Below are 11,335 nucleotides of genomic sequence, written 5' to 3'. Positions count from 1 at the left end.
AGATAATATAGACTGTCATAGAAAATTGAGGTAGGTGAGGCTGCCCTTCCTCAGCCACAAATACCTTACAGAGCTGGGGAGGCAAAATTGACTTTACATAGTGGGTGAGATAATCCCCTCCTATATATGCACAAAGAGCCACTGAGAGGGGAGGGACATCTTGGGTAGAAAGCCACGGACACAGCTTCATCAGCAAAGCAGCGCCAACTCCACTCTGCGTTCCTGCTTCCCCGCCGTCGCAAGGGGCAGCACCGGCCTTCGGCGGGACCTGCAAGCGAGGCGGAAGAGCGGCGCGGTCCCGCCCACCACCGTGGCGACTAGGCAAGGGCCCGGCCTTCTGCCCGCCGGGCTTTAATAGCTTGCGCCGAGATGGCTCATTCGAACGGGGTCTTGCAGCCCCGAGCCGAGACGGCCGAAGTGACCTCGGAGCAACCGGAGAGCTACCAGCTTCGCCAAGAGAACGAGCTGCAGGTGCTGGAGTCCATCTACGGGCGGGACTTTCAAGACCTGCGTCTTGGCCGGCCGTGGAAGGTAATACGAAAAGGCTGGCCGGGTTTCCTGTTTGTCGGTGTTGTGCAGATGATGTCCAGTGTTTGCAAATTGGGAATCCAAGCAGAAGCTCGTGTAGATGTAGATTTATTGATGTATGCATTAAACGGATTTAAAGGTGGCTAGAAGTTCCTTTTTTTGAGACTGAAGTTTTGGTTTCGTTTGCCTGACTCCCCCCAGTCCTTGTTTTCACCTGTCCTTTCCTAAGATTGTCTGCTTGAAATTCAGTCAGGATTCATTCACAACCAGAGAAAAAATGAAGACCCTATGCTATAGAATTTCTCAATTATATATTTCCATGGATACCTAAAAATATGTGTTCCTCATATACACATCTGTTACTAATTGTTAATTACAAGTCCTACTGTTGCAAGTAGTAACAAAAGACTGAACATGTACACCCAACCTGCTACTTACTTACTTTACCCTTTCATATTCTTGGCTGAAAATCAGAGAAAAAACTCATAGTTTTGTGGGTTAAACTCAAAACCCCATTTAACACTTTAGTCCAGCCTACTTTAGTTTTACGGGGATAAAACTAGAGGACACCTTCCCCCCCAGGGGTAAAATCCAGCAGGTTTTGACAGGTTCTGGAGAACCGGTAGCCGAAATTTTGAGTAGTTCGGAGAACCGGCAAATACCACCTCTGGCTGCCCCCAGAGTGGGGAGGGGATGGAGATTTTGCAGTATCCTTTCCCTGGAGTGGAGTGGGAATGGAGATTTTGCAGTATCCTTCTCTTGCCATGCCCACCAAGCCACACCCACCATGCCCACCAACCCACGCCCACACAACTGCTAGTAAAAAAAATTGGATTTCACTACTGCTTCCCCCATATAATCTATATGAACCTCCCTGGAAAAAGTAGATGTTAATGAAATGTCATCTCCATGGATCAATTATTTAAGATAAAGGGATGAAAATATATTTTGTATTCTGGCAATCACAGGTATAAAAATTATACAACCCCAGTGTTACTTTCTGAATTTAAAAAAAAAAATGGCATAAGAAATTGTGGGTAATGTCCTAATACGTATTGCTTTAACAGTGATGCGAAATATTTGGCAGAGGGTTTTTTTTAAGCAACTCAGCTGTCAATAATAGTATGACAATGTCCAGCTAATGATTTTCCCCAAATAAAGAATTAAATCCACCCCTTCTGCTTTCTTCTCTGGTATTAATCACTTGAGATTAATTAACTTTAGATTTTACATAGCCCAGGGCTAAACATAGAGAAATATAATGGGAGAGTAAGATTATCCCCAACAAGATGATTTTTTTCTAGTGTGCCTTATTTCATTTTTCCTTCTTTTCCTTCTTGAATTTAGTTTGAGACACATGAGTATCAAATGATTTCTTAATATGACTGTTTATCAAAATGAGCAATTAGGATAAAAAGTATGAAAGGGAATATTTTTTTTCTTTTCCCAAGTGTTGCTGCTGTTTTGTGAATGAATGTGTTGTGAATGTTAAAAGAAAACCATCAACTTACTTTCAATAAGTAATTATGTTTTACTTAAACATAATTAGCAAGGTTATTACTTCCCCAAAGACTATGGTTTTTCCCAGGACATTTATATATGACGCTTGATACAATCTTTCCTTATTAAAAGCTCTTTCACATATTTAGTTTGCAATTTCCCTTGAGAACAAATTCCACTTACCAGAAAAATAAAAACTTTGAATCCACTTTTGTTGTCAGATAGAAAGTCTTTGAAGGTTTGTTGAGCACAATCAGAATTTTTTTTTTAAATGTTGCAGATACGGGAGTCTCCTGAACTCAATCTGGTTTTGAGACCTCAGGGATTAACTGGTGACCATGAAGTCTATGCCAAAGTTGACTTATGGGTCAAGTGTCCCCAAACCTATCCCGATATGTGAGTAAATTTTTTTAAAAAAATCTATTTTATACTTTTTCTAAAATTAAAAAAAGATTTTTTTTCCTGAAAAATCTGGACATAACATAACAATGGATATGAATGAATGAAAAAGGATATTTAATTGAGGAAGCATCAGTGGTGGGTTCCTCCTGGTTCGGCCCGGTTCGGCCAAGCCGGTAGCAGTGACAATATGACATCACCGAACTGGTTCTGCTCCCACCCCCCACCCCCCCTGCATTATTCTTACCTTTTATTTGGCCCCATCTCCAATCTATTGCTGCCTCCTGAGTCCCAGCTATCGGCTAGAGGGGAAAAAAACTGTTTAAACTCTTGCCGCGGGGCTTCAAAGGGCCACCCTACAGCTGATCAGTGGTAAAAGAAAACAAATGAATAGACTGGTGCCTGCAAAAATAAATAGGTAGACCAGTGCCTACAAAAATAAATGGGTAGACCAGTGCCTCCAAAAACAAAATGAGTAGACAGGTACAACTCTGTAAGCAGTTAAAAGCCTAGTAGACCAGTACCTCTGCTAAATCCTAAAGAATTGTCACATGATCATCAAGCCACACCCACAGAATAAGCCACGCCCACAGAACCAGTAGTAAAAAATTGTAGAACCCACCCCTGGGAAGCATGCACTGGGATGGGAAGCAGATTGGATTGGGGTAAATGTTCTGTGCCTTCACAGATAATTTGGAATACATTTCTTACTGCCCTTGCTCATTGTTCATATAAACAGGGCCTCGATGGTCTTGAATCCAAAACATTTAGACAAACCAGATGTTTTCTACCTGAAAACGTCTTGTTGTATGCATGCAATGTGTATCAATACCGGTAGCTCAGAGTACCTTTTATCAAGTTAAGATGGTATGTCATCTACAACCCAAATCAGAGAAAGTATTTTCGCTTCAATTATTCATAAACTGGTGACCTCCAGAATGGTATAAACCCTTTTATATGCTTGAAGCTTCTAATATTGATATGTATCACTTTTACTGGTACATTTCCAGATTTAATTAAAAACTAGGTCTGTTGCAGAGGTGGGCTTCAGCAGGTTCTGACCAGTTCTGGAGAACTGGTTAGCGGAAATTTTGAGTAGTTCGGAGAAACAGTAGTAAAAATTCTGACTGGCCCCGCCCCCACCTATTCTCTGCCTCCCAAGTCCCAGCTGATCGGGAGGAAATGGGGATTTTGCAGTAACCTCCCCCTGGATTGGGGAGGGAATGGAGATTTTACAGTATCCTTTCCCTGCCATGCCCACCAAGCCACACCCACAGAACCGGTAGTAAAAAAATTTTAAACCCACCGTTGGTCTGTTGGATTATCTTTCTTTCCACATATAATATAATCTGGCACTGTTTCCCTTCACCTCACAATCCTCAGTAGAGCCCCTGTGAAGTCACCTCCTCCTTGACTGACCCACAGAACTGCCTGCCACTTTTCTGGGGAGGAAGGAGAATAAAGGAAGTCACAGACTGTGAGGAAAACTGTACCCCCAGTCTCCATCCTGGTATGTTCCCAGGGGTCATCTCCCTTTCAGAAGGAACAAACTTGATACATTAATCATCTGTGCACCTCAGCCAGCTCTACTCACCAGCAGGCATCCATCCCTCACTATCTACTGCCGTTAACAGATTTCAGATTCTGGCCTGATTCCAAAGCCATCACTTGAAATGGGCAAGAGGACAGCAATACATTTCTCCTTATATCACACAACCTACAGGTTTCTAGAAAGTATAGTTGAAAATCACAGTCATGTGACTGCAGCTAATGGGCAACGCCATAGTAGGCACAACTTTGGGAATACAACTGATGTAAAGGTCCTTGAAATTTCAGTTATAGGAGTAAAAGGTTTTGGATTCTGGATGCATTTTTAAAGTTAGCCTACAGGTGAAACTCGAAAAATTAGAATATCGTGCAAAAGTTCATTTATTTCAGTAATGCAACTTAAAAGGTGAAACTAATATATGAGATAGACTCATTACATGCAAAGCGAGATAGTTCAAGCCTTGATTTGTCATAATTTTGATGATTATGGCTTACAGCTCATGAAAACCCCAAATTCACAATCTCAGAAAATTAGAATATTACATGAAATCAATAAAACAAGGATTGTACATAGAACAATATCGGACCTCTGAAAAGTATAAGCATGCATATGTACTCAGTACTTGGTTTGGGCCCCTTTTGGATCAATTACTGCCTCAATGAGGCGTGGCATGGATGCTATCAGCCTGTGGCACTGCTGAGGTGTTATAGAAGACCAGGATGCTTCAATAGCGGCCTTCAGCTCTTCTGCATTGTTCGGTCTCATGTCTCTCATCTTTCTCTTGGCAATGCCCCATAGATTCTCTATGGGGTTCAGGTCAGGCGAGTTTGCTGGCCAATCAAGCACAGTAATCCCATGGTCATTGAACCAGGTTTTGGTACTTTTGGCAGTGTGGGCAGGTGCCAAGTCCTGCTGGAAAATGAAGTCAGCATCCCCATAAAGCTCGTCTGCGGAAGGAAGCATGAAGTGCTCCAAAATCTCCTGTAGACGGCTGCATTGTCAAGCAGAGTGGACCAACACCAGTAGATGACATGGCTCCCCAAATCAACACAGACTGTGGAAACCTCACACTGGACTTCAAGCATCTTGCAGTGTGTGCCTTTCCATTCTTCCTCCAGACTCTGGGTCCTTGGTTTCCAAATGAGATGCAAAAGTTGCTCTCATCAGAAAAGAGGACTTTGGACCACTGAGCAACAGACCAGTTCTTTTTGTCTTTAGCCCAGGTAAGACACTTCTGTTTGTTGTTCAGGAGCGGCTTGACAAGAGGAATATGACATTTGAAGCCCATGTCCAGGATCTGTCTGTGTGGTGGCGGCTCTTGATGCACTGACTCCAGCCTCAGTCCACTCCTTGTGAAAGTCCCCAACACTTTTGAATGGCCTTTTCCTGACAATCCTCTCCAGGCTGCGGTCATCCCTGCCGCTTGTGCACCTTTTTCTTCCACACTTTTTCCTTCCACATAACTTTCTATTAATGTGCTTTGATACAGTACTTTGGGAACATCCAACTTCTTTTGCAATTACCTTTTGAGGCTTTCCCTCCTTATGGAGGGTGTCAGTGATGGTTTTCTGCACAACTGTCAGGTCAGCAGTCTTTCCCATGATTGTGATTCCTACTGAACCAGACTGAGAGACCATTTAAAAGCTCAGGAACCCTTTGCAGGTGTTATGGCTTAATTAGCTGATTAGAGTGGGACACTTTGAGCCTAGAATATTGAACCTTTTCACAATATTCTAATTTTCTGAGATTGTGAATTTGGGATTTTCATAAGCTGTAAGCCATAATCATCAAAATTATGACAAATCAAGGCTTGAACTATCTCACTTTGCATATAATGAGTCTATCTCATATATTAGTTTCACCTTTTAAGTTGCATTACTGAAATAAATGAACTTTTGCACAATATTCTAATTTTTCGAGTTTCACCTGTATTTGAGATACCTTAATTCAAAAATTGCTGCCGTATGATGCACCATTTCACCCAGTTGAAAGTTACAAATAGACAAACAGGAGACCTTTTGTAGTATATGGGTAGATGCTCTAATGGCTTTCAGAACTCAACATTTGTGAATCAAGTTGTCTGTAAGAACGTATGTATTTATAAGACTCTGCCTGGGACTTCTGTCTTAAAAAACCCGTGAGGCAACTTTTAAAATATTTGCTGGTAAACCTCAACAACTCTGCTTTCTCAGTGTTGCTTGATATTTTTAGGACTCAAGAAATGGCTGACTTTACAATGGTTCTTTAGAAACTATTTAATCTAGACTTCTTTGATTTAAAATTATTTTTAAATGTTTTATATTACTTACAGCTGTTTAAATTAATTGGTTCTTTTGAAATGTGTAAATACACTTTTATAATCTTTTATTACAATTACGTTCTATTGTATTTAGGTAAGGACCTTGCAATAAAAGGTGGCTGACTAGTCTTTTAAATAGGTCAATAACATGTTTTCATGATTGATTGGAAATAATAGTACTGTGGTACAACTTGGGTAACTCCTTGTAAAACTCCTGTTCTAGTGATTTCTTTTTCTTCCCTCTAGTGTTCCAGAAATAGAACTTAAAAATGTGAAAGGCTTATCGAATGAAAATATAAACTTGTTAAAATCCAAACTAGAGGTATTAGCAAAAGAGCGTTGTGGAGAGGTAAGTGTGTACATTTAACTCTAGATGTTGAGCGACATTGTTGGTATAATATTTGAGGTTTCAAACGAATATGGCAAAGTGTGTGTGTGCGTGCGTGCATGCACATGTGTGTTTTGTGATATGACCATCAATTTTGAGCAACATAGAATTTTTTCCAGTAATTTCTATTAGGTGAAAAGTATGTACCAGAAGCATTCATCATATATGTTGCAGATTATGCACTGGTGGTCCTTCGCTAACACCTTTATCTTTATTCCCTGAGCAATCTGAGATCAGTTTTGCTTTAATAGCTACTTCTGTAATACTATTTCCATTTCTTTCTGTAAATCATTACCAGATGTGTGTCGTCTTGCTAGAATGCCCCTTTTAGTGCTGTGTATTTTATTTTTGTTTACTGATTTATTTATTGCACTTCTGTACTGCTGTATTAATAATAAACGCTCAGTGATAATCAATGAAAATACAAAGAACCATACCATTGCAATACTATAATAATAAAAACAAAACAGTAATGAAATGAAGATCCATAAAATTAAATAAAGATAAAAATAGACAAGGACAGGTATCAAACCCATTGTAGTAAAAGCAACTCTACAGTTGAAAAAGCCCTAAATAAAAGTTCTGTTTTAACAGCCTCGGGGAATGAAGTTAGTATAGGGACCAACCTATGGACAGAGGCGTTTTATAATTATTATTTAACTTATACATTACTTTTTTATATAGCCTTGTGTTACTTTTTATCATGCTTGATTAGAGAATTTTAAAAATCTTTTTGATTACTTCGTGAGTTTTCATTATTAAGCAGGGATAGCTATATGAGTATTTATTATAATATTCTAGCAGAATATTAACAGGCTCTCATTAGAATTGGCAGTACACCATTAATGCTGAGAGAGAGTAATATCTAGTTACCTTTAATAAGCTCAGTGAGGTAGATTGAATGGGGCACAGGCACACACACACCACAAAAGCTGTAGGTTACAGGGAAAGTTGGGGAAAAAAAACATCCCAGAAGAAGCAGTAGTGCATCACATAAATAAGGTTTCCCAAAATACACAAATATACCTGCGAAGTCACCAGAAATTAGGCTTGTCTTGAAACATCACATTGATGATGATGTGCTATTGTTACCTGCCCCTATTTATCAAGGGAGAATATGACTTTTACTCTCTTAGTGAGACTTAACTGTAGCCAAGTCATGTCATCTCTGTCAAAAATGCTTGCTTTTCAGTGTTACTTATGTTTGTATGTGTTTTGAAGTAATTTAATACTTCTTTTATTTGCTTTCTTTTTTTTTTTTTTGCTTTATCTTGTTGCATTGCAACACACCATAAGATAATTATTTGTTATCCTCCTTCAACAAATGAGAATGCATAGGTGCAAATGGGTTCTAGAATGTTGCTGCAGAATGTGAAGGAAACTTTTCTAATTATCTGAATAGTTCCTGTTTTCCCAAACTAGAAAATCCTGTTCTGTTGTTTGATGGAGCTACATATTATATATTACTTTCCAATAACAGTGTGCCCAATAAAATAGAGCAGAAATGTGTGTGTTCATGTGATCAAAGACTTTGAGACTAAAACATATGAAGAACAATTGCAGGATTTGGGTTTGGCTAGTCTAGAGAAAAGAACAACTAAAGATGACATGATAGCAGTCTTCCAATATTTGAGGGGCTGCCACAAAGAAGTGGGGGTCAAATTATTCTTCAAATCACCAGAGGGAAGGACAAGAAACAATGGATAGAAACTAATCAAGGAGAGAAGCAACCTGGAATTAAGGAGAAACTTCCTAACAGTGAGAACAATTAACCAGTAGAATAGCTTGCCTTCAGAAATCGTGGGCACTTCATCACTAGAGCTTTTTAAGAAGAGACTGGACAGCCACTTGTCTGAAATTGTATAGGAACCTCTTGCTTGAACGGGGCTAGACTAGAAGACCTCCAAGGTCCCTTCCAGCTCTATTCTGTCCTTTCTTCGAATCAGTGTTGATTCCTGGACATAGTCCCTTCAGCTTTCTTGGCAAGATTTTGGAAGTCCTTTGTCATTGCTTCCTTAGTAGGGTTGAAAGAGAGAATGACTGGCCCAAGGTCACCCAGCTTTATGCCTAAAATCAAACTCACTCAGTGCCATAACCACTATACCAACTTGGCTCTAGAGCAGAAATTGGCATGAATAAATGAAGTGATTAATCTTCCCCCCCTTTTTTGCAGCCAATTAAATGTAACAAAGTTCCATTGTCAATTTCCAAAATGCAAATTTTCAAATGCAATTTAGGCTTGAGAAGAATGAAGGCTACATATCTACAGCAATAATGTCTATTATATTTTGCCAAAAGAAACAAAAGCATTAATTTTGAACTTGGAACATTTTGATTATCTATTCAAAGCAGAAATGATATATTTAGAAGGATATGAATGTGCAATCATATTTCATCAAGGAGAACTGGATAAGTGAATTAATGGGACAGATCAATACAACGTTCTTTTTTTTTACTGTTATGATTATTGTTAAGTGTAAATGTTAAAAATGATTAATATCCTCTTTAAATATCTGTAGAGACATGATAATGTTAATGGTGATCACATGCATATGAATACTGTCAAATGCAAATTGCTAATGACTTTTTAATACGTATACCGTATTTTTTGCACTATAAGATGCACTTCCCTCCCCCCAAAAAGTGGATGGAAATGTCTGTGTGTCTTATAGAGTGAATATTGCGGCGGGGGGAGGGGGGGTTGGTGCGGTGGCGGCATTCGACACTGCCGCTGGGGAACGCGGCAGCCTTTGCTGCCAAGCAGCTGATTGGCCGTTGGATTGGCCTCCCAGAATACCACCAATCAGCTGTTCTAGGCAGTGGCACCCGTTCGCTGCCACCGATTGCCACTGATCGCAGCCGCCAATCACTGCCGCCAATCGCCATTGCCCATTCGCCACTACCTATCGCCACTGATTGGGGGCGGCGAACAGGCGGCGGTGATTGGCCAGTGGCAAATGGGTGGTGGCGATCAGCAGCAGCGGCAAACGGGCAGCGGTGGTGATAGGCAGAGGCGGCAGCGATCCCCGCTACCTAGAATAGTTGATCGGCGGTATTCCGAGAGGCCGATCCCACAGCCAATCTGCTGCTCTGCAGCGAAGGCTCCAGCGTTCCCTGGTGGAGGCAGCAGACATGGAGGAGGCAGGCTGTTTGCTGTTTGTTGCAAGGACGCTAGCCAGATGAATACTCGATGGATGCTGGCAGGCAGAGGCAGATTTTTTTTTCTTGTTTTTCTCCTCTAAAGCTAATGTGCGTCTTATATTCCGGAGCGTCTTATAGTGGGAAACATACGGTATATAGTTTCATTCTGAATCACTGTTGAGAAATTATTTTGATTCTGCTTTAACTAGTAGGATTTAGAACTATAATACTTTTAAAGACAATTTGTTATGCGTTCAATAGAAATGCTTATGTTATTCATTGTTGAGATGGGACAGGATCTTCTGAAGTCAAATTTAGTTGAGTCTTGTGCTGGTTTAGTTATTTAGTTTAAAAGAAAAAAGTCAAAATCAGTTGTGTTTCATTGAAGGATGTGCTGCTGTATGTATATATAAGTGCAGCCAGTGCAAGCATTTAAACAGTTGTGTCAATAGAATAGAATAGAATAGAATAGAATAGAAAAGAAAAGAAAAGAAAAGAAAAGAAAAGAAAAGAAAAGAAAAGAAAAGAAAAGAATAGAAAAGAATAGACGCAAGGGACCTTGGAGGTTTTGTAGTACAACCTCCTGCTCAAGCACTTCAGACAAATGATTGTCCAATCTCTTCTTAAAAACTTCCAGTGTTGGAGCATTTACAATTTCTGGAGGCAAGTTGTTCCACTGATTAATTGTTCTAACTTTCCTTTCTAGGTGATGATATTTGAGCTGGCAGAATTCATACAGTCATTTCTCAGTGATTACAATAAACCCCCTTCAAAATCTTTCCATGAAGAAATGCTAAAGAATCAAAAAAAGGAACAAGAAAGACTAGCCAAGGAAGAACAACAACGAATTCAAGACCTGAAGAAAAAAGAAGAACAGATGGTGAGAACATTGTAGTGTTCCTATCCTCCCCATCTTATTCATTTCACTTCTGTTCATCTGAGCAGAAAAAAACCCCATGCCTACAATCTGAATTATTCATTTATATGAGTATTATTACTAATATATTTTATAGTACTCTTCCAAACAATGAAGAACTGTACAAATCAACAAATCAGTCTGTCTTTCCAATAGAAGAGAATATTGTAGCTCAGAGTTGAACTATGGAGTCCTTGGTGCTCTCTGAGCTTGGTTGTTTGCTTGCAGATGTTTTATTATTCAACTAGGTAACCTCATTAATGTCAGTGAATGTGGAGTTTGCTTCCTGTTTATATAGTAAAACAAAGCCCTGCCAATGTTGATGAGGGTGTGATTTCCTCCTTGGTAATTCCTTGATTACTATATTGTTTTCTGCATGATTGTTTATCTGTTGTTAATCTTCCAAACTCCTCCTAAGTAAAATAAAATACTGTTCTATGGCATATCAATGAATGTATTTCAGCAACGTGAAATTCTTGATGAAATTCAGAGAAGGGAGGAAGAAAAAAGAGAAGAAAGAAAAAGGAAGGAAATAGCAAAACAGGTATTATAAAAATATTTTCTGCATTGCCAAAGAATAGGAAATATGTGTATCAGCCAGTTTTTTTCTTTAGC

General features: G+C 39.6%; 1 protein-coding gene across 1 annotated transcript in view; it reads left to right on the top strand.

Annotated features, from left to right (window-relative positions):
* Positions 1-312: 312 nt before the first annotated feature.
* Positions 313-11,335, top strand: part of EIF2AK4 (eukaryotic translation initiation factor 2 alpha kinase 4) — a 44,405-nt gene continuing 33,382 nt past the window's right edge. Inside the window, exons 1-5 of the mRNA XM_070940158.1 lie at positions 313-531; positions 2,309-2,424; positions 6,522-6,624; positions 10,511-10,684; positions 11,184-11,264. Coding sequence (XP_070796259.1) covers positions 370-531; positions 2,309-2,424; positions 6,522-6,624; positions 10,511-10,684; positions 11,184-11,264 — 636 coding nt within the window. The 5' untranslated portion in view covers positions 313-369. The remainder of the gene's footprint in view (positions 532-2,308; positions 2,425-6,521; positions 6,625-10,510; positions 10,685-11,183; positions 11,265-11,335) is intronic.

This window comes from Pituophis catenifer, unplaced genomic scaffold (assembly GCF_029215685.1).
Source record: "Pituophis catenifer annectens isolate HBS135680 unplaced genomic scaffold, rPitCat1.0.hap2 SCAF_1, whole genome shotgun sequence".
Classification (NCBI taxonomy): domain Eukaryota; kingdom Metazoa; phylum Chordata; class Lepidosauria; order Squamata; family Colubridae; genus Pituophis; species Pituophis catenifer.
The sequence above is the reverse complement of the archived record's forward strand: the minus strand, read 5'-3'. Positions and strand labels throughout refer to the sequence as shown.